General features: G+C 47.4%; 1 protein-coding gene across 1 annotated transcript in view; it reads right to left on the bottom strand.

The window, feature by feature from the left end:
- LOC125448738 (AP-1 complex subunit sigma-1A) overlaps positions 1-18,729 on the bottom strand; it is a 45,163-nt gene extending 26,434 nt beyond the window's left edge. Inside the window, exon 1 of the mRNA XM_059642647.1 lies at positions 18,394-18,729. Within this exon, the coding sequence (XP_059498630.1) occupies positions 18,394-18,396 (3 nt within the window). The 5' untranslated portion in view covers positions 18,397-18,729. The remainder of the gene's footprint in view (positions 1-18,393) is intronic.
- Between the last annotated feature and the right edge of the window lie 5,766 nt (positions 18,730-24,495).

Genomic DNA, 24,495 nt, shown 5'->3' with positions numbered 1-24,495 from the left:
AGGGCTTTCGACTTTTCAGGCAGCGAGTCACACAGCTGCATTTCTCCTGAAACCTCCTATCTCTTACTATGTTCATGGACCATTTCTCTGGTAAAGGGCTCCTTTACCAAGGGGAATACGTCTTTTGTATCTCTCTGGACCCCTAAAAATTTTATACACTTCAATTAAATCCACACTCATTCCCCAATAAAAAGCTCTCCTCCATTCCAATTTCTTCTCAAATCTAAACCTTTCCAGTCATAATGACAATCCTGCAGATCTTCTCTATACTGTTTCTCACGTGACCTCACCTTTGCTATTGCACACAACGTACATTTACATAGCACCGTCAATGGAGAGCAAGTATGACAAGACTCTTCATAGGAGAACGGAAGATGAGCTGAGGGAGAGGCACGTTAAGGGAGGTGTTCAAAAAGCTCAATCAAGGAGGTGAGTTGTAAGGGAGGGAAGAAGCAGAGTATTTAAACAGAAAACCCCTGAGATTTTAGCCCTGGTATATCAAACACTGAAAAGGAGATTACAAGAAGCAAATCTGTCAAGAGATGTGGGTGATATGGGTACGGCGAATATTTGTTTCCAACTGCACTTGAGTGGAGCAGTTCATTAAATCATTTCAAAAGGGTAGTTAAGAGCCACATACATTGCTGTGCGTCTGGACAACATTCGTGAAATGAAACAGATGGAATTTTATAACAACCAATCATAGTTGCCATGGTCAATCACGGAGACTAACTTTCTAGGTATCTTGTTGAGATATTGTTCTGAGGTGTTACTACACACCTCTCGTGCAGGTGGGACTTGAACCTGACTCTGGAAGGGACGCTACACAACAAGAGCCCATGATTAGCTTTCTATCCCAGATTTGTTGATTAACTGAATTTTATCAGTGAATTGAATTTAAATTGCATCGTTTACAATGATGGGGTTTGATTCCATGTCTCCAAGGCATTAGATTGGGCCTCCAGGTTATTTGTCCAATGGTACAACCACAATGCCACTGTCCCTCCAATTTGCTGACCTGCCTATTATCATTTTCCTATGCATAATTTGACTACCATGTTTGCTACACAACCAATGAGGCTACAAGGCAAAAGTTGTGTTTGGTGGACTATTAGGTGCTGAAGTTATGAAAGGTAGTATGTAAATAAAAGTTCCTTCTTTCTCTCACCCACAACATAGTCATAAATTCTCTCATATATACATTACTTCAGCACACAAAAACATAGCACATTGCATACAGCAGAACGTGGAGAACATCAATTGGATCAGTGCAGACTTGACTGGCCAAATGGCCTGCTTCCACACTGATTCCTTAAAACTTGGTGAAACTAAATATAGAACCACATATAATCAAAAAAAAAATTAGTAGCAAGTGACAGAGCTAAACAATTCCGTATCCAACATGTCAGATCTAGTCCATTGGTGGACAATTAAACAACTCACTGGAGGAGGAGGTTCTACAAACATCCTCAATGATGGAAGACCCCAGCTCATTAGTGCAAAAGGTTGAAGCACTCATAGCAATCTTCAGCCAAAAGTGCTGAGTGGATGGTCCATCTCAGCCTCCCCTAGACTGGCATCTGTGATGGCATCTTCAGCCAGTTCAATTCACTCCACGCGAAATGAAGAAACAGGTGAAGGCACTGAATATGACAAAGGCTGACACTATTCCAGCAATAACAGTGTCTCGGGCTCGAGAAATCTCTGCGCCCCTAGCCAAGTTACAATTGGCATCTATCCAAGCTTATATGGCTTGTACACAAAGCTGAACAAAACCGATCTGGTCAATTACCACCATTCTCTGGGTAGAGGGTTCTTAACTTTCCTACTAAATTTTTTAGTTTTTTTTTCTATATTTGTGTGTCTCAGGTTTGGACTTTCCCTTAATGTTCCTTTGTCAGCCTTCATTTTGGGACACTTGTAGTCCTGGAGCTAAATATTTCATCTTTAATGCACCCTGGAGATTCTTCAATCACTAGTCATTCCCAGTTGGAGTAAAGTTGCTTGAGGAATTACTGTACAATCTCTCCCCTGTATTCCGTTTCAAGGAAAGTTGTTCCCTCCCATTCTTCAGGGAATTAGCACAATTAAAGTTTGCATTCATTAGTGTAATCTAATTTCCTAACGTGCAGGTGATACAGAAGCAACTCCCTTCCTAATTTGCGACAACCACTGCCATCAGATCCCAAACTCTTCATTCCTCATGAGATTACTAATGATTCATTGCTCAACCCATTGAGTACAGGAGCTGGGATGCCATGTTGAGGTTGGACATAACTCTGGTGAGGCCTCTTCGAGAGTTGTGTGCAGTTTTGGTCGCCCACTTACAAGAATAATATTAAGCTCGAAAGGGTTCAGAAGAGATTTACCAGGACGCTGCTGGAGGGCTTGAATTTTAAAGAAAGGCAGGGACTTTTTTCCCCTCTGGAATGTAGGAGCTGAGAGGCAACTTTATAGAAGTTTATAAAATAATGAGGGGTATAGATAGATTAATGACAGATGTCTTTTCCTGAGGATGGGGGATTTCAAGACTAGAGGGCACATTAAGGTGAGAGGGGAACAGATTTCAAAAAGACATGAGGAGCAAATTTTTATTTTACAGAGGGTGGTTCATATGTGGAAGGAACTTGCTCAGCAAATAGTGGATGTGGCTACAGTTACAATGTTTAAAAGACATTTGGATAAGTAATTGAATTGGAAAGGTTTGGAGGGATATGGGCCAGGAGCAGACAGGTGGGATTAGTTTAGTTTGGGATTATGTTTGGCATGGGCCACTTGGGCCAAAGGGTCTGTTTCCGCAGAGTATGACTATGACCAAAATCCACTCTGAAATTCCACAATGCCAATCTACCTTGCTCTGCACCTGGGCTCAGAAGCCATCATAATCTAGACAAATCCTTCAGTATAGCAGCCAGCAAGTAGCATACTCACCTCTTGGTCAAAAAGACGTGGGTTCAAGTACAATTCCAGAAACCTGAGCACTAATCCTGGGCTGGCCTTCTGAGGTAAAGGCAAAAAAATCCCATAGAATCTTTAAGAGGAGCTGGGGGAAGCTGAGAAATTCTTCAAACGTCACCACTCGAAGCAGACGGACTGGTCTTTCACACGTTGGTGTTTGTGGGATTATGCTGCGTGTAAATTAGTTATCATGTTTCTGCAACAGTGACAACACTTCGAAAGTGCTTCATTGCTCTTTAAGATTTGCTTTGGAGATTCCCCAACCTTGCAAAAGTCTACATAAGTGGGATATTTTAAATACTCTACCTAATTAGCAGGGTCTATGAAGAATCATTGTCATAAAGATGTACAGCAATGGAAACAGGCCCTTCAGACCAACTCATCCATGCTGACCAGTTATCCGAAATTAATTTAGGCCCGTATATGGAAAGCGACCCCAAAGACCGAATCAGATGGGTGCTGATTGGTTGGAAAATTGATAAATTAGTTGTGATGTTATTGTGGAAGAGGTGACAGGGAACTATTAGTTTCCAAAGCTCACAGGTAATACAACAAAGGTTCAAGGTTTGAACTTCTTTGCTGAGAATGGGCCCCTGTGTAGTGCTTCTAGCAAGTGCAAATGGGCCATGTGGCAGTCGCAATCAATAATCACAAGTTAGTCGCCAAGTGGCACAATCCGGATTGTTCAGCAAGCGTTGTCCATTCTGGAATCCAATGGCAGACTTTTCATTTTGAGGCTTGCTAGCACAGGCTGTCTGAGAAATAAACATACTCTGCCAGATATGAACACCTAAAGCAACACGGGGGTTGATTCAAATCGGCCATCCGCTGTTAAATACAGACAACTGTAAAATTGAAGGATCCCCATCTGCATGAGCAAAGACAGATGGGAATAGAGCTGAACCAAGGCTACTCTCCTTGACAGATACTACGCTCACGTCTAAACATTTATTGTCTGACCCCATTGCAGATGCCTCAAGGAATGAGCTTTAAGTAGGACAAAAGGAACTATTTCTGGTGCATGTCTCACTGGTTCTTGTGCACTTTAATTTATTGCTACCTCCAGTTATAACTTCTCAAAGGGAGGTTTCATTTCACAGAGGGCGTTCATCAAGCAACAGCCTTCCTGATTCCCCGGTGCAGTGTTTTATGCATTAAGTAACCCCAAGTCCCTTCGAGCTGCAGATTTCTGCAGTTTTTCTCCATTTAAATAATACTGTTTCTTTTGTTTTCTTTTCAAAAACAAAGAAGTTCACATCTTCCCACACTATGCTCCATTTGCCAACTCTTTTTGATAGATATGTTAAGTAAGTGGGCCATGTTACTATTCACATCTCCCTGTAAACTGTTTGCATCCTTCTCACATGCTTTTCCAACTATTTTTGCACTGTTTGAAAATGTGGCTACAGTGCGTTCACTTCCTTTCTCAATTAAGTCCCAGGAAGCTTGTAGAATGTAGCAACAACAGCAGCCAATTCTTTGACTCGAGGATGAATAACCATCGACAGGGCTAGCATTTGTTGGCCAATCAGAGCTGTTCGAGAGAAGGGGTGTTGTGGTGTCTCTTGACCACTGTAGTCCATGTGATTAAGTGCTCTCACGGCACAGTTAGAGCCACAGAATTGTGACAGGGCAAGGCCCAGTGTATCTGCACTGGCCGTCCGAAATTGACTGCTCACCTTGTCCCATTCTCCCAGGAATCCTGCACACTCTACCTTTTGACACAACATTCCATTTCCCTTCTTGATTGAACATGCCTCCACTGTAGACTCAGTCAGTGCATTCCAGATGCTATCCCAAAATACTTCCCCTCAACACAACCACATCTTGGGGCTTAGAAATTGTTGTGACTACGTAATGATAAGTACGGGCCTCAGAGATCATGGGCCTGTTACATAGGAGCCTGTTAGGATAGCAGCACAGCTGTTACCTTGGGATCCTGCATAGCTGCCATAGTTGCCTCAGTGCAGGATCCCAAACTTTCAGCTCGTGACACCACTCGGGGGGGTGTGTGTGTGTGTGTGTGTGTGTGTGTGTGTGTGTGTGTGTGTGTGTGTGTGTGTGTGTGTGTGTGTGTGTGTGTGTGTGTGTGTGTGTGTGTGTGTGTGTGTGTTCTGATCCCCTAATTTAGGAAGCCCTGTCTGAATCACTTCCTGCATTAATAACCTTTGCCTCTTTTGATGATTACTTGAAAAACCCTCTTTCTATCATTTTGCAAGAGGGACATTTTCTCGCAGTCTGCTCTGTCTGATTGCTCATGATTTTGACCCCCTCAATCCAATTTACTCTCAGCCTTCTCTTCTCCAAGGGACATAGACCCAACTTTTCCAAATCAGTGAAGTTTCTCAGCCTATTCCACAGGAACACACAGAATTGTTATGACACAAGGAAGCCATTCAGCCAATTTGTGCTTGCACAGGCTCTTCAAACAAGCATCACTCTAAGCATCAAAGATGGTGGCAATGACGGGGTAAGTAGCATCCAGGTTCCTAAGCCCGTCTGCTGCCCAGTACCATGCCAGCTGAATCCAACTTTCTCTTCTTTTTTCTCACACTCTCTCCTTCTTGTCTGTGGTATCAGTACAGAAGACATGACCTGTTGCCAGCTTTGGAATCAAAGATGTTGAGCTTCAGCTGTGGAGATGAGGTGGCCTGAATCAGTCTTCCTGTTGGTGATGGGAGCAGCCGTTGCATTGTCGACAGTGTGACAGGACAGGTGGTACCCCTGCTGGGGTGACCCAGAACGAGACTCCTTGTGGCAACAAAGATGTTGACCCTGAAACGGTACTCCTGGAAACGACTGTGAAGCCTTTGTAAGCCTGGAGCATGTTATAGAGGTCCCACTGTCTGTTGTTATAAACCCCACCATGTCGAACAAAGCACAAGAAGCAAGGAAAATGAACTCAGTTTTTAAGTCATGTCTTAATATCTGCTGTAATTAAAAAACAAACAGTGCCACTGCATATTACACTGTTCCCTCTACTTATCCATTAAAAACAAGTGACAGTAAATCATTCAATTCAATTCAATTCACAACCCAGTGCCAATTTTCTGCCTTCTCCCTGCAAATCTGCACACCATTTCGATGCAAATAAACCACCCACTGAGATCCTGAATGTATCAACTGAATGTGCCTCTGCCACATTTCCAGGCAGTGCACTCCAGAATTCAACTGCCCTAGTTGCAGAAGTCAGTCATTTGGCCCTTCGAGCCTGCTCCACCATTGTATATTATCGTGGCTGCTTATCCAGCTCAAACTCGATTCCTGCTTTCACCGCATTGATACCGTTAGTCCTAAGAACTTTATCTAAAAGATAATGTCGCCATTATTCCTGTTGACCATCGGGCTACTCCAGCACTATAGAGAAAGCAACGGCGAGAACAAGGATGAGAGCGATATGACCAGTGATGGTTTAACCCAAGGGTTACTATGCCTCAGGCAAGGTGAGAGGTTGAGAAGGAGAGACCTTCATGGTAACGACATGGGATCTTTGTGGTGATCTCTGTGGTTTTTGAACCCATGCTACTAGAATCACCTCTGCTATCCAAACAATTAAGTTAACCCATCCCCAAACTATCACCTCCACGAAGGCATTAAACAGTCTGATCTCAAATGCTTTCTGTAGCAAACACTGCCACAGACTCACTACTCTGCAGGTGAAAACATTTCTCCCCATCTCAATTATGGCGCATGGTGGCTCAATGGTTAACACTGCTACCTCGGCGCCAGGGACCCGGGTTCGATTCCAGCCTCGGGCAACCATCTGTGTGGAGTTTGCACATTCTCCCGTGTCTGCGTGGGTTTCCTCCGGGCACTCCAGTTTCCTACCACAGTTCAAAGATGTGCAGGTTAGGTGAATTGGCTATGCTAAATTGCCTGTACTGTTCAGGGATGTGTAGGTTAGGTGGGTTAAAGGGGGATGCGTCTGTGTGGGATGCTCTGTGGGTCCGTCTGGACTTATGGGGCCGAAGTGGCTGTTTCCACACCATTGGGTTCAATGAAATAAACGACCTGCCCCATACCTTTAGACTGTGACTCATAGTTCTCGACATCCTGGTAATTGAACCTATCCTTCCTGTATTTACACTGTCTAATCCTGTTAGGATCTTATAAACATCCATGAAATCACACCTTTTTTTCCAAAATCCGCTGAATATAGTCGTAACCAGTCCAGTCTCTCTTCATAAATCAACTTAATAATTTATTAATAATCTTAAATACAAGAGGGATAAATATTTACTAGATAAGAATCTGAAATTACATGGAACTAAGGTGGATGGATAGAGTCAAAAGACGACCAGTCATGGTTGAACTGCATGGCGTCAAACAGACTCAGGAGGATGAATAGTCTAGTTATCCACTTACATCAGGTCTTAGCACAGTCAAGGAATCCATACGGCTGGAATGCACAGTCTGACCTAACAGGCAGAATGATGGAAACCAAATGGAGTTAGCCTATGGGTTAGGAGGCCTGGGTTCAAGTCCCACCTGTTCCAGAGATGTGCAGTGAAAGAGATGTAGAGATGTATAGCGTGGAAACAGACATTTCAATTCAACTCATCCATGCCGAACAGATAACCTAAATTAATCTAGTCCCATTTGCCAGCATATTCCCACTAAATCCTTCCTAAATCCATCCAGATGGATTTTAAATGCGTATTTGTACCCGCCTCCACCATTTCCTCTGGCAGCTCATTCCATAAACACATCACCCTGTGCTTGAAAAAGTTGCCCTTTAGGCTCCTTTTAAATCTTTCCCCTTTCACCTTAAACCTATACCCTGTAGTTTTGGACTTCCCTACCCTGGGGAAAAGACCTTGGAGTATGGACAGGGTGAATAGCCAAGATTTTACACCTCTCAGCCTTCGATGGTCCAGGGAAAATAGCTCCAGCTTTTTCAGCCTCTCCTTATAGCTCAAACTCTCCAACCCTGGCAACATCCTCCTGAACGGGTGGTTTAGAAAATACCTAGGGCATCAGGTTTGATGGGCTGAATGGACATTTCGCTTTATGTCTACCCAGAAGTGTTATCGCACGCTTGTGCTCACGCTCATGTTCGTTCTTGCTCTTGTTCTCTCTATAATGGAGGAGAAAGGGGGTGGGAGGCAATTTGCGCCAAGCATAAACCCAGCCTCATGTCAGATGGGCTGTACAGCCTGTTTGCACTCTTGCAGGCTCTCTGCAAACGCAGGAGGAGCCTCCGTGCTTAATTCAATTATCCAGTAATTATTTTAATTGTTCAAGGGTAATTACTATAATAAAGCTGTTGCTGGCATTTTGGCTGTTGCAAACTGCTTTAACTCTTGCTCTGCAGTGCACGGGCTGGAAAGATGTGAAATCAGCTGAGTCGAGGGGGAGATGGTTGGAAAGTCAGAATCATACAGCGTGGAAACAGACCCTTTGGTCCAACCAATCCAAACCAAAACAATCCCAAACTAAACTAGCCCCAACTGCATGCGCTTGGCCCATATCTCTCCAAACCTTTCTTATTCATTTACTTATCCAAATGTCTTTTAAACATTGTAACTGTACCTACATCACTATTTCCTCAAGTAGTTCATTCCACACACAAGTCAACAGAGATAACAAACTGTGGAGCTGGATGAACACAGCAGGCCAAGCAACATCTTAAGAGCACAAAAGCTGACGTTTCGGGCCTCGACCCATCATTCTGATGAAGGTTTTAGGCCCGAAACATCAGCTTTTGTGGACCTAAGAAGCTGCTTGGCCTGCTGTGTTCATCCAGCTCCACACCTTGTTATCTCAGATTCTCCAGCATCTGTAGTTCCCATTATCTAACTCCACACACGAGTCAGTCATTCTCCTTATGGGGAAAAAAAGTTGCCCCTCTTGTCCTTTTTAAAAATTATTCCCCTCTCAACTTAAAGATATGCTCCCTAGTTTTGAGCTCCCCTACCTTTGGAGAAAGACACCGGCTATTCACCTTATCCACGCCCCTCATGATCTTATAAACCTGTATTGAGATCACCCCTCAACTTCCTACACTCCAGTGAAAAATGTCCCAGCCAATTTTTATATTTCAAACCCTCCGTTCCAGGCAACATCCTGGTAAATCTTTTCTGAACCTTCTCCAGTTTAATAAAACACATCCTATAACAGGGCGACCACACCTGGAGACAGTACCCAGAACAGGCCTCACCAACGTTCTGTAGAACCTTGACATAATGTCCCAACTCCAATTCTAAAGGTCTAAGCAATTAAGGCAAGCATGCTAAATGCCTTAACTACCTTATCCATATGTAATGCAAATTTCAAAGAATTATGTACCTGAACATTCGAGTTGGCTCAAAGGGAGCAGGAGAGGGTCATTCAGCCCCTTGAACCTCTTCTGGCTGACTTTCTACTTCAGTGTGACCTTCCTATACTATCCCCATAACCCTCAATATCAATAAAAACGATTTTCCTTTCTTGAATGCACCCAATGACTGAGCTTTCACAGCTTACTGGCGTTTCTGGTATTTCCTATCCCAGTCAGCAAAGAAATCTCTCCTCCAGCCCTACTTGTTTCATTGGAATTAGGAGCAGGAGTAGGCAATTCAGCCCTTCAAGCCCACTCTGCCATTTAACACCATCTTCTCCTGGTGTTCACTCCACTCTCGTTCTTGCTCCCCAAAGACCTTTATTCCACTTTTCATCAGAAACATACCCATTTCATTTTTGAATCTGTCAATTGATTCCACCTCTACTGTACTCTGGGGCAGTGAGCACCACAGATTCACAGTGCATCGAGAGAAGTAGTTTCCCCTCATGTCTATTTTAAACCAACTTCCTCCTACCGTATATCTATGATATCTTGTTTGAGGCTGTCTTGCAAGAGACAGCATCCGTTCAACATCCACCTTACTGATCCCCTTTATCATTTTATGTACCTCAATCACATCACCCTTCATTCTCTGAACTCCAGTGAGTATAAGCCAAAGCTATTCCACCGCTCGTCATCCTCTGCCCTTTCATCCCTGGAATCAACCCAGTGAACCTCCTCTGAACAATTTGCAAGGCTTCTTTAGCCTCAACTACTACCTCCTCTACCAGAAGCCCCACAAAAGAAAGAACAGCACCCAGAAAGTAAATACAAGCATATCTGCTGAGAAAGGCAGAGACCAAGTCATGTGTTACCTGACCAAGCATGATAAATTGCCAATTACTGATTCCCTTCTTGGCTGACATTTTTTTAAAAAAATCCTGACTCAGCTGACAACTCTCACTGCACACCCCACTTAAGCTATCACCAACCTGCTGCTAGCTTGTCCAGGTGTCCGACAGACTCATTGCCAGGTGCCAACTGCTGGCAGATGCCACTTCTTGGCATGCGAAAATTCTGGATCTATGGGGAAAAGGGGGCTGTTTTAATTAGCACAGCGGGTGAGGGAATGATTGAATAGAGGTGCCAAACTGTACTGGGGTGGGTGAGAACACAGGTGACTGGCATGTGATTCAGAACATCCTCAATAATACAGGTTTGATTCCCATTCCAGCTGAGGGGAAACCTTGGGATTTGTTTCCCAGCCGTTCTCCTACAAATGGAAAGCCACAGCAAACTCACTGTTGACAAGAAAAGTGGATTAGGATGAAGTATCCACTGACAGGCTGTGTGATGGCTTAGTGGTATTATTGCTGGACTGTTAATACAGAGACCTATGTAATGTTCAGGGGACCTGGGTTCAAATCCTACTTCAGCAGGTAGTGGAATTTGAATTCAATTTTAAAAATCTGGAAGTAAGAGTCTAATGATGACCGTGAAACTACTGTCAATCATCAGAAAGCCCATCTCATTCACTAATGTCCTTCAGAGAAGGAAATCTGCCATCCTTCCCCAGTCCGGCCTCCATGTGACTCCGCTTCTCCTTAAATTATGTTCCGGCATCCACCCTAGTCTCGGGGAGTGAATTGCACAGTCACAACCCTTAGAGAAGTAATTCCTCCTCATCTGTTTTAAATCTGTCACCCCGTTATCCTAGAACCGTGACCTCTTGTTCTAGATTGCTCCAGAAGGGGAAACATCTGTGGGAATGGCAGTGGGTCTACAGGAAGGGGGCATAGGTACAAAATTAAATGCAAGAAAATTTAGGACAGAGTATGAGTCACTTCCATTTTTTATGTGGGCTCTTGCTGTTCATCACTTCCTTTATCCCCAACAGTACTTTAAAAACTACTTAGGTTCAAGAGGGAGGCCATTTTACCACAACATTGAACATATGTTATTGAGGGAAAAATAACTGGAGAGATACATGTTTAGACAGAGGGTTGGGGAGGCTGCAGAATACAGTAATTGGTGAGGGTTCACATCAACACTCCAGAACAGGTTGGGTAGGTAGCCAAAGACAGCAGCGTGGTAAAGGGATATGGGCACAGGGTGGGGATGCAGGATTAGGTTACTGCTGATATGGAGAGTAAACACAGACAAAATGCAAACAGGGATTAGCCAGGCCCAAAACAGCCTGATTAGAGTCACAGAATCATATAGCACAGACACCGATTCTTCAGTCTAATCAGCCCATGCGGAATGCAATCCCAAACTAAACTAGTCCCAGCTGCCTGCTCCAGGCCCATATCCCTTCAAACCATTCTTATTTCATGTACTTATCCAAGTGTCTTTTAAATGCCGTAACTATGCCCACATCCACCATTTCGTCTGGACGTTAATTCCACACACAAACCACTCGGTGCAAAAAAATTTTCCCCCTCATATCTTTTTTTAAAATCTCTCTTTCTCTCCATTCACCTTAAAAATATGCTCCCTAGTCTGAAATCCCCTATCCAAAGGAAAAGACACCTACCATTAATCGCATCTGTACCCTTCATGATTTTATAAACTTCAATAAAGGTTATCTCTCAACCTCCTATGCTCCAGCGAAAAAAGTCCCAACGTTTCTTTATAACTCAAACCTTCCATACCCAGTGATATTCTGGTAAGCCTCTTCTGAACCCTCTCTAGTTTAATAATATTCTTCCTATATTTGGGAGACTAGACTGGGCACAGTACTCCAGAAGAGATCTCACCACTGATTTCACCTCGACATGTCCCAACCGCTTTGCAGAACACCTCCGCTCGGTTCGCAATAAACAACTGTACCTCCCAGTCGCAAACCATTTCCACTCCCCCTCCCATTCTTTAGATGACATGTCCATCATGGGCCTCCTGCAGTGCCACAATGATGCCACCCGAAGGTTGCAGGAACAGCAACTCATATTCCGCTTGGGAACCCTGCAGCCCAATGGTATCAATGTGGACTTCACCAGCTTCAAAATCTCACCTTCCCCCACCGCATCCCAAAACCAGCCCAGTTCGTCCCCTCCCCCCACTGCACCACACTACCAGCCCAGCTCTTCTCCTCCACCCACTGCATCCCAAAACCAGTCCAACCTGTCTCTGCCTCCCTAACCTGTTCTTCCTCTCACCCATCCCTTCCTCCCACCCCAAGCTGCACCGCCATCTCCTACCTACTAACCTCATCCCACCTCCTTGACCTGTCCATCTTCCCTGGACTGACCTATCCCCTCCCTACCTCCCCACCTATACTCTCCTCTCCACCTATCTTCTTTTCTCTCCATCTTCGGTCCGCCTCCCCCCCCCTCCCTATTTATTCCAGTTCCCTCACCCCATCCCCCTCTCTGATGAAGGGTCTAGGCCCGAAACGTCAGCTTTTGTGCTCCTGAGATGCTGCTGGGCCTGCTGTGTTCATCCAGCCTCACATTTTATTATCCTATACTCAAAGGCTTGAGCGATGAAGGCAAGCATGCTAAACACCTTCTTAACCACCTTCTAAACAATATGGGACACAAACTTTAAAGCACTGAGTGCTGGAGTTCTCCATTTACTATGAAACTACAAAGACAAGTCAAAGTCCGTGCTAATTATTCCTGCCTGGCTGACTTTAACGTACACTTTTAGTGCATTAGTGCAGAAATCTACCACAAATCCACACAGGTCTAAGGATCAAACAAACACAAAGAACACTGGAGAAACTCAGCAGGGTCTGACAGCATCTGTGGAATGAGAAAAATAGTGTGTGAACACAAATTCCAGTAGAATCACAGAATCCCTTCAGTGTGGAAGCAGGCCAGGCAGCCCATCAAGTCCACATTGACTCTCCGAACAGCATCACAGCCAGACGCACCCTGCTACCCTCTCCCTGTAGCTCTGAATTCCCATAGCTAACCCATCTAACCTGCATATCTTTGGACAATGGGACGAAACATGAGCACCCAGAGGAAGCTCACACAGATATGAGCATAATGTGCAAACTCCACACAATCACCTGAGGCTGGAATCAAACCTGGGTTCCTGACACCGTGAGGCATCAGTACTAAGCACTAAACCACTGTGCTGCCCTGAACTGATTCTCACCTCAAATCTGCATTTCGCTCTACCCTCCAATAGCCTTTCACTACCTTGCATTCCAAGAACCCCTCTGCACCTCTGCTGTAAAAATATCAACCACCTTTTCAGGAAGAGAGATCCAAAAAAACTCATGACCCTCAGGCACAGAATTTTGCCTCACCTTTTGTAAATAGGTCTTTCTCTGATTTTTAAACTCCCCTAGTTCTGGAGTCCCCTATGAGATGAACTATCCTCTCCATGTCTCCTCTGTCAAGATCATTCAAGTTCTTGTATGCTTAAATCATACTCTCCTAAACTCCAGCAGTTATGAAACTGTCAAGCTTTTCCCTTGAAACAAGCTTTCCATTTTCAGGTTTTAGCCTGGGTCATAATTGTGGAAGTCCGTTCCTAAGAGCATAGCCAGAATACCTACAGCAAATGGACTGCAGCGGTTTCAGAAACCAACTCTTCACGGCCTTCTCAAGGTGCAACTATAGATGGGTAATAAATGACAGCCAGTGTGGAAGGAGGGAGTACAATTGGGAATTTTCTTTCTATTCATTCACAGGATGTGAGTGTCATCCATTTATTGTCCATTCCTAATTGCACACAGGACAGTTAAGTGTCAACCATATTGTTGGAGGTCTGGAGTCACATATGGGCCAGACAAAGCAAGGATGGTAGTTTATTTCCCTATAGGACATTAGTGAACCAGACGGGTTTTCTGAAAATTGATGATGGATTCATGGTCATCATTAGACTCTTAATTCCAGATTATGTTTTTTCACACTGAATTTAAATTCCATCATCTGCTGTGGCAATGTTTGAATGCAGGTCACAACACCACCTGAGTCTCTGGATTAACAGTGATAATACCACTACACCTTCATCTCCTCTTAATTATTTTTAGGCTGTGGAGTTGAAATGGAATTTTTAAAATATTTTATGACTGGTGTGTTATAACTCCTCAGAGCAGGTTGGACTTCAACCTTGGCCCCATTGCTCAGAGGAAAGGGAACTATCACTGTGATATAAGAACCCTGTTCAAGTGGAAAATAGGTAAAACATGCAAAACCTCCAAGCTGTTGAATAGGTGGTGGGGGGATTAATTGGAGAGCTCCTTCAGGAACCCTGGAGCTGCCCTGAATGGGGTTGCATTGATAGGAAATGACAACATCACCTGCCCTTCAGTGGATTTCATTTCATCAGGTGCAGCATAATTAAATTTGCCTGCTCCCTCACTGGAGAGGGCAGATTTGGAATACTGCATATAGTTCTGGTCACCCTGCTACAGGAAGGATGATATTAAAATGGAAAGGGCACAAAATAATTGGCAAGCATGTTACTGGGCTAGTGGGTTTGAGTTACAGGGAAAGGCTGAACAGGCTGGGACCTTTTTCCCAGGAGTGCAGGAGGCTGGGGGGGGGTGATTTTGGAGGGTTATAAAATCATGAGGGACAACAGATAAGGTAAATAGCCACAGTCTTTTTCCCAGGGTAGGGGAGTCCAAAATGAGAGGGTATAGGTTCTAGGTGACAGGGGAAAGATTTAAAAATGACCTGAGTGGTAAATGTTTCACACAGAGGGTGGTGTGTGTATGGAATAAGCTGCCATAGGAAATGGTGAAGGCTGATACAATTACATTTAAAAGGCATCTGGATGGGTACATGCATAGGAAGGGTTTAGCCAGATATGGGCCAAATGCTGGCAAATGGAACTAGGTCAAATTGGGATGTCTGGTTGGTGTGGATGAGATGGGCCAATGGGTCTATTTCTGTACTGTATGACTAACTCTCTCTGCTGTCCTCATTCTGTCTGGCCTACATACAACTCCAGATCCACAGCCAATTCTTTTGTGACCTCCGAAATGGCCACTAAGCCACTCAATTGTATTCAAACGAGGTGACCCATCTCTTCTTTTGTAAAACAAATTCAGGATGGGCAACAAATGCTGGCCTCTCCAGCAATTGTGAGGAAACATAGAACATAGAAAAGTACAGCACAGTACAGGCCATTCGGCCCACGATGTTGTGCCGTGGAATAATCCTAATCCAAAAATAAAGTGACCTAACCTACATTCCCCTCAATTCACTGCTGTCCATGTGCATGTCCAGCAGTCGCTTAAATGTCACTAATGACTCCGCTTCCACAACTACCACTGGCAAACCATTCCATGCGCTCAACTCTCTGGGTGAAGAACCTCCTTCTGACATCTCCTCTATACCTTCCTCCTAACACCTTAAATCTACGACCCCTTGTGGCAGTCAATCATGCCCTGGGGAAAAGTCTCTGGCTATCGACTCTATCCATGCCTCTCGAAAGGCACCATTTAGACAGCACATCATTCCCTCAGTAATTGCTCAAAAGCAAAGCCAAGATTACACATCAAACATCCAGAGCATGACTTGAACCCACAATGTTCTGCCCTAGTCGCCAGTCGGACACCAGTGAGCTGACAACAGCAAATAACCAAAAGGTCACAGTCACTTTATGACCTTCACCATACCTTTATACTAAGGGTGCAGGAACCCTCCACTCCGTTTTCTAACCGTATTTATTTTAGCAATAATAACACTGAAATACCACTTCAACTTCTGTGCCCATAGAAAGCTGTCTAATACACACTATTTCCATCAATCTCGTCTTTTGTTTTAGTACCTCCATTCAGGTGTCAGAGTCATATGTTGGCCTGTAAATTTATAATGGTTTGGAGGAAAAGAAACATTTTGAAACTTATATAAAGATAATCACACACCCTCAATGGAAGGAGGGAGGGCAGGTTGAATAAAGAAACTCAATATTCTAGGCTGACAACCCTAACACAAAATGAAGGGAGTGTTGCACTACCAAAGGTGAACGGATCTCAGAACTGGAACCGCACAGAACATGGCTGTTTGGCCCAAATGCCATTGGTGGCTTACTGCAAACACATAGGAAATAGGTCATTTGATCATTTAGCCCCTCAACTAGATCACAGCTGACCTTGTACCTCAGAGCCACTTTCCTCCACCGTCCTAATAATTCCTTGGTAGCTTTAAATGTGCAAACCTGTCAATCTGTGATTTAAATATTCTCAAAGTCTGAGCCTCCACAACTCTCAGGGCTGGTGAATTCAAAAGCATGGCTACAATAATTAAACCGTTTTAGAACACAGAATAGCAAAGGAACACGCCCTTCGGCCCGCGATGTTGTGTTGAACATGACAACGAATTAAACTAATTCCTTCTACAGGCCCTTGGTCCATATCCCTCCATTCCTTGCTTATTCGTGTACTTATCTAAAAGTCCCTACAACGCTCAATCGTATCTGCCTATACCACCATCCCTGGCAGAACGTTCCAGACTCCTAGTACACTGTATAAATAAACTTGCCCCTCGCATCTCCTTTGAACCTTCCTCCTCTTATCTTAAATGCATGCCCCCTCAGAATCTTTTTCCCACCATTGAAATGTCTAATTCTAACTGTTAACTCTATCTATACATCTCATAATTTTATAGTCTATCAGGTCTCTTCTAAGCCTCTGCTCCAGGGTAAACAACACAAGTTTGTCCAGCCGTTCCTTACAACTATGCCGTCTAATCCAGGCAGCGTCATGGTAAACCTCTTCTGCACTCTCCAAAGCCTCCACATCCTTCCTGTAATGTGGCAACCAGAACTGAACGCAATACTCTTAAGTGTGGCCTAATCAAAGTTTTGCATTTGTATCTCAGTTCAAAAGATCCCACATTATTTCATGCAGAGTGAGTGGGTGCTGTCTGATGTTTTGCTGTTGGTAACGTCACAAAAAGCCACATTGTTGTTTGCAGGGGCTTACATTTTCTACATTACCAATTGTCCAAAAATCCTTACACTGCATCTTGCAAACTGACAGCTAAGGAGAAAAAGCAAGGGCAGTAGATTCAGAGATCATACAATCCCCAGTCTGGAAGCAGGCCCTTCGGCCCAACAAGTTCACGCTGACCCTCAGAGCATCCCACCCAGACCTCTCCCCCATAACCCACCTAATCTAAACACCCCTTAACATTATGGGCAATGTAGCATTCCCAACCCATCTTGCCAGCACATTTTTGGTCTCTGGGAGGAAACCGCAGCACCCAGAGAAAATCCATGTAGACACGGGGAGAACCTGCAAACACCATACAGACAGTCACGCGAGGGTGGAACCTGGGATCCTGGTGCCGTGAAGCAGCCGTGCTAACCACTGAGCCACCGTGCCGTCCCTAAGACGACAAGCGATAAACTCCACATGCCATTCCTTCAGTGTCACTGGGTCAAAATTCTGGAACTCCCTCCCCAACGACACTGTGTGGGTCTCGCTACACCACACAGACTGCTGTGGTTCAACAAGGTGGCTCATCACCACCAGAGGGCAAGTAAGGATGAGCAATGAAAGGATGACAGTAACAGAAGGTGGGCACAGGATGGGATAGGGGGAAGGAGAGCAAAAACGGTCAGGGTGAGCCAAAAAGAGAAGGGGGCAATTGGGGAGGGTGGAGGGGGTGAAGGATGGGGCGGGAGGTGGGGTTCAGCACGAGAGGGGAGGGCAAGGGACAAGAGGGAGGGTGGAGAGAGAGTGGGGAGGGGCGAGAGGGAGGGTGGGTGGAAGCGGGGACAGGTGGACGGTGAAGAGGGGTTAAAAGGCGTTGGAAAGGGGTAGGGGTAGGGGTTGGGGGGGAGTGAAGCAGATCCCACAACCACAGATGGGGGTGGCGGGGTTATGACCTCCGTATTGACAGCACCATGGCCATTGGGTGACATGTCTGTCCATCAGGACAAAATAGGGCAAAAGTCATGAACCCCGCCCTTTCCGGGAAAGAAAATCCACATTTGACCAAAAAAATTCCTTTTTCCTTCAAATATACAACCATCATCAACAGGTTTCCCTCAGAAAAAAAAACCATAAAACGATCTCTAATAAGGCGAAGGTCACTAATGAAGGGGGAGTGATGAAAATAAGATTTAATTGGGGTTACCTGGCGACGTCGCCTTTACCTGGCGCTCAGGTGAGCGCGAGCCGTAAAGAAGCGGAGATTATTTCTATTTCATTCTCATATCCTATAGTCACATATTTAACCAACACAATTAGCACCTACCATATCGACGGTCTGCAATCTTTTCTTCCTTTTTTTCCCCCCCCCCAGCCCCCCGGTGCGGTAGCTGCCGTCCTTGCAAACTTGCCCACCCTCTGCTTGCTTCTGCCGCCGGATCTGTCAGTCAGCCATCAGGACCAGCCAACGGCAACTGCCGTCACCCCGCCCACGGCCCCAGGCCTCGGCACCTTCCGGCAACGTTCGGCGCTTTCCGCCCAGAACCGCCCCCTCCACCCCGTCAATATGCGGGCGCGTGGTCGGGGCAAGGGGGCGGGGAAGAGCATGCATTACGTCATAAGGTGGGGCTGGCTGTTGCGCTCGTCACTTTCCGCTCCGTTCCTCCCCCCACCTCAGCGTACATCGACAGAGACGGGCGGAGAAAGGGGATGAGCGTGCGTCACGTCAAAAGGGCAGGCTTACGAACGCGCTCGGCACCTTCAGCGCAGCTCCTCGCCCACCAACATGGAGACGGGCAGGACAATGTCGGGGGGTTGCGCATGTATCATAATGGGTGCTCCGGGATCTCAAATATTTCGGCCACACGTGGCATTTTCCTCTAAGCTGCGCCCCCTCTAACTTCAACGCAGGCAGGAAAGGGTTGCTGATACGCATGCGCAGGTGTGTGCTTCGGCTATTTCCGACCATACTCGATATTTTCCTCGTCTCCACCCCCGCGAACGATTGCTCCATCTGGGGAACGACTGGAGAAGAGCATGCGTTATACAGAACAAAAACAAAAGTTGCTGGAAAAGCTCAGCATCTCTGAAGGAGAAAAAGTTAACGTTTCGGGTCCGGTGACCCTTCCTGAGAACATTATTCGCGGCAGTACTTGATCTCGGCTCTTTCCGGCCACGGTCGGCGATTTCCGCTTACCGTCGTTCAAGGGGGTGGCTTAGTGATGCGCATGCGTCTTAAGCGAGGTATGCGGCCCTCCTCAGAAGCATCGGGTTTTTCCGGCCATGTTCGGCTGATTCCGTCCTGTGCTCCACACCTCCTTTCAGAACCCAGCCTCCTCAAAGCTGAGATAACAAAGTGTGAGAGATAATGGGAACTGCAGATGCTGGAGATTCCAAGATAATAAAATGTGAGGCTGGATGAACACAGCAGGCCAAGCAGCATCTCAGGAGCACAAAAGCTGACGTTTCGGGCCTAGACCCTTCATCAGAGAGGGGGATGGGGAGAGGGAACTGGAATAAACAGGGAGAGAGGGGGAGGCGGATCGAAGATGGAGAGTAAAGAAGATAGGTGGAGAGAGTATAGGTGGGGAGGTAGGGAGGGGATAGGTCAGTCCAGGGAAGACGGACAGGTCAAGGAGGTGGGATGAGGTTAGTAGGTAGATGGGGGTGCGGCTTGGGGTGGGAGGAAGGGATGGGTGAGAGGAAGAACCGGTTAGGGAGGCAGAGACAGGTTGGACTGGTTTTGGGATGCAGTGGGTGGGGGGGAAGAGCTGGGCTGGTTGTGTGGTGCAGTGGGGGGAGGGGATGAACTGGGCTGGTTTAGGGATGCAGTAGGGGAAGGGGAGATTTTGAAACTGGTGAAGTCCACATTGATACCTTTGGGCTGCAGGGTTCCCAGGCGGAATATGAGTTGCTGTTCCTGCAACCTTCGGGTGGCATCATTGTGGCAGTGCAGGAGGCCCGTGATGGACATGTCATCAAGAGAATGGGAGGGGGAGTGGAAATGGTTTGCGACTGGGTGGTGCAGTTGTTTGTTGCGAACTGAGCGGAGGTGTTCTGCAAAGCGGTCCCCAAGCCTCCGCTTGGTTTCCCCAATGTAGAGAAAGCCGCACCGGGTACAGTGGATGCAGTCTACCACATTGGCAGATGTGCAGGTGAACCTCTGCTTAATGTGGAATGTCATCTTGGGGCCTGGGATGGGGGTGAGGGATGAGGTGTGTGGACAAGTGTAGCATTTCCTGCGGTTGCAGAGGGAAGGTGCCGAGTGTGGTGGGGTTGGAGGGCAGTGTGGAGCGAACAAGGGAGTCACGGAGAGAGTGGTCTCTCCGGAAAGCAGACAGGGGAGGGGATGGAAAAATGTCTTGGGTGGTGGGGTCGGATTGTAAATGGCGGAAGTGTCGGAGGATAATGCGTTGTATCCGGAGGTTGGTAGGGTGGTGTGTGAGAACGAGGGGGATCCTCTTTGGGCGGTTGTGGCGGGGGCGGGGTGTGAGGGATGTGTCGCGGGAAATGCGGGAGACGCGGTCAAGGGCGTTCTCGATCACCGTGGGGGGAAAGTTGCGGTCCTTAAAGAACTTGGACATCTGGGATGTGCGGGAGTGGAATATCTTATCGTGGGAGCAGATGCGGCGGAGGCGGAGGAATTGGGAATGGGGGATGGAATTTTTGCAGGAGGGTGGGTGGGAGGAGGTGTATTCTAGGTAGCTGTGGGAGTCGGTGGGCTTGAAATGGACATCAGTTACAAGCTGGTTGCCTGAGATGGAGACTGAGAGGTCCAGGAAGGTGAGGGATGTGCTGGAGATGGCCCAGGTGAACTGAAGGTTGGGGTGGAAGGTGTTGGTGAAGTGGATGAACTGTTCGAGCTCCTCTGGGGAGCAAGAGGCGGCGCCGATACAGTCATCAATGTACCGGAGGAAGAGGTGGGGTTTGGGGCCTGTGTAGGTGCGGAAGAGGGACTGTTCCACGTAACCTACAAAGAGGCAGGCATAGCTGGGGCCCATGCGGGTGCCCATGGCCACCCCCTTAGTCTGTAGGAAGTGGGAGGAGTCAAAAGAGAAGTTGTTGAGTGTGAGGACGAGTTCAGCTAGGCGGATGAGAGTGTCGGTGGAGGGGGCCTGGTCGGGCCTGCGGGACAGGAAGAAGCGGAGGGCCTTGAGGCCATCTCCATGCGGAATGGCCTCAAGGCCCTCCGCTTCTTCCTGTCCCGCAGGCCCGACCAGGCCCCCTCCACCGACACTCTCATCCGCCTAGCTGAACTCGTCCTCACACTCAACAACTTCTCTTTTGACTCCTCCCACTTCCTACAGACTAAGGGGGTGGCCATGGGCACCCGCATGGGCCCCAGCTATGCCTGCCTCTTTGTAGGTTACGTGGAACAGTCCCTCTTCCGCACCTACACAGGCCCCAAACCCCACCTCTTCCTCCGGTACATTGATGACTGTATCGGCGCCGCCTCTTGCTCCCCAGAGGAGCTCGAACAGTTCATCCACTTCACCAACACCTTCCACCCCAACCTTCAGTTCACCTGGGCCATCTCCAGCACATCCCTCACCTTCCTGGACCTCTCAGTCTCCATCTCAGGCAACCAGCTTGTAACTGATGTCCATTTCAAGCCCACCGACTCCCACAGCTACCTAGAATACACCTCCTCCCACCCACCCTCCTGCAAAAATTCCATCCCCCATTCCCAATTCCTCCGCCTCCGCCGCATCTGCTCCCACGATAAGACATTCCACTCCCGCACATCCCAGATGTCCAAGTTCTTTAAGGACCGCAACTTTCCCCCCACGGTGATCGAGAACGCCCTTGACCGCGTCTCCCGCATTTCCCGTGACACATCCCTCACACCCCGCCCCCGCCACAACCGCCCAAAGAGGATCCCCCTCGTTCTCACACACCACCCTACCAACCTCCAGATACAACGCATTATCCTCCGACACTTCCGCCATTTACAATCCGACCCCACCACCCAAGACATTTTTCCATCCCCTCCCCTGTCTGCTTTCCGGAGAGACCACTCTCTCCGTGACTCCCTTGTTCGCTCCACACTGCCCTCCAACCCCACCACACCCGGCACCTTCCCCTGCAACCGCAGGAAATGCTACACTTGTCCCCACACCTCCTCCCTCACCCCCATCCCAGGCCCCAAGATGACATTCCACATTAAGCAGAGGTTCACCTGCACATCTGCCAATGTGGTAGACTGCATCCACTGTACCCGGTGCGGCTTTCTCTACATTGGGGAAACCAAGCGGAGGCTTGGGGACCGCTTTGCAGAACACCTCCGCTCAGTTCGCAACAAACAACTGCACCACCCAGTCGCAAACCATTTCCACTCCCCCTCCCATTCTCTTGATGACATGTCCATCATGGGCCTCCTGCACTGCCACAATGATGCCACCCGAAGGTTGCAGGAACAGCAACTCATATTCCGCCTGGGAACCCTGCAGCCCAATGGTATCAATGTGGACTTCACCAGTTTCAAAATCTCCCCTTCCCCTACTGCATCCCTAAACCAGCCCAGTTCATCCCCTCCCCCCACTGCACCACACAACCAGCCCAGCTCTTCCCCTCCACCCACTGCATCCCAAAACCAGTCCAACCTGTCTCTGCCTCCCTAACCGGTTCTTCCTCTCACCCATCCCTTCCTCCCAACCCAAGCCGCACCCCCATCTACCTACTAACCTCATCCCACCTCCTTGACCTGTCCGTCTTCCCTGGACTGACCTATCCCCTCCCTACCTCCCCACCTATACTCTCTTCACCTATCTTCTTCACTCTCCATCTTCGGTCCGCCTCCCCCTCTCTCCCTGTTTATTCCAGTTCCCTCACCCCATCCCCCTCTCTGATGAAGGGTCTAGGCCCGAAACGTCAGCTTTTGTGCTCCTGAGATGCTGCTTGGCCTGCTGTGTTCATCCAGCCTCACATTTTATTATTTTGGAATTCTCCAGCATCTGCAGTTCCCATTATCTGTGATACCAAAGTGTGAAGCTGGATGAACACAGCAGGCCAAGCAGCATCTCAGGAGCACAAAACCTGACGTTTCGGGCCTAGACCCTTCATCAGAGAGGGGGATGGGGAGAGGGTTCTGGAATAAATAGGGAGAGAGGGGGAGGCGGACCGAAGATGGAGAGAGAAGAAGATAGGTGGGGAGGTAGGGAGGGGATAGGTCAGTCAAGGAGGCGAGATGTGGAGGTAGGTAGGAAATGGAGGTGCGGCTTGGGGTGGGAGGAAGGGATGGGTGCGAGGAAGAACAGGTTAGGGAAGCAGAGACAGGCTGGACTGGTTTTGGGATGCAGTGGGAGGAGGGGACGAGCTGGGCTGGTTTTGGGATGCAGTGGGGAAAGGGGAGATTTTGAAGCTGGTGAAGTCCACATGGATACCATTGGGCTGCAGGGTTCCCAAGCGGAATATGAGTTGCTGTTCCTGCAACCTTCGGGTGGCATCATTGTGGCACTGCAGGAGGCCCATGACGGACATGTCCTCTGAAGAATGGGAGGGGGAGTTAAAATGGTTTGCCACTGGGAGGTGCAGTTGTTTATTGCGAACTGAGCCGAGGTGTTCTGCAAAGCGGTCCCCAATGTAGAGGAAGCCACACCGGGTACAGTATACCACATTGGCAGATGTGCAGGTGAACCTCTGCTTAATATGGAAAGTCATCTTGGGGCCTGGGATAGGGGTGTGGGGGCAAGTGTAGCACTTCCTGCGGTTGCAGGGGAAGGTGCAGGGTGTGGTGGGGTTGGAGGGGAGTGTGGAGTGGACAAGGGAGTCGTGGAGAGTGTGGTCTCTCCGGAAGGCAGACAAGGGTGGGGATGGAAAAATAGCTTGGGTGGTGGGGTCGGATTGTAGATGACGGAAGTGTCGGAGGATGAAATGTTGTATCCGAAGCTTGGTGGGGTGGTATGTGTGAACGAGGGGGATCCTCTGGGGGCGCTTGTGGCGGGGGCGGGGTGTGAGAGATGTGTTGCGGTGTGGCGGGGGCGGGGTGTGAGGGATGTGTTGATCACCTTCCTCAAAGCTGGCCGGAGTTACGCATGCTTCATAATGAACGGCGATCTATGAACTTGGGTGTTTCCGGCGGCACTCGGTAATTTCCATTCAATTTTGCTCTTCTGTGCCCGAAAGAAAATTGCAACATATTTTTCAATTTTTCTTCCCTGCTTGCATCTTGCTTAGTCAGACTGGTTTTATTTCTAAAGTATAAAATGCCACCCTAACATGCACTGTCTGATCTAAAATGTTACCCCTTCTTTACACTGATAAAACTGTGATAAATCACAATGACTTGAAAGGAATTTGGGAATTTACACATACATACTAAAACCTTCTGACTGCTTGAAGATTTAACACTATCTGAGGTTTGTTTAATACATCCTCATCAGTGGTATGACCCTTTTAACTTCTAAATTCTGTGTCAGATACTATCTGT

The sequence above is a fragment of the Stegostoma tigrinum genome, chromosome 45 (genome assembly GCF_030684315.1).
Source record: "Stegostoma tigrinum isolate sSteTig4 chromosome 45, sSteTig4.hap1, whole genome shotgun sequence".
Taxonomy (NCBI): domain Eukaryota; kingdom Metazoa; phylum Chordata; class Chondrichthyes; order Orectolobiformes; family Stegostomatidae; genus Stegostoma; species Stegostoma tigrinum.
The sequence above is the reverse complement of the archived record's forward strand: the minus strand, read 5'-3'. Positions and strand labels throughout refer to the sequence as shown.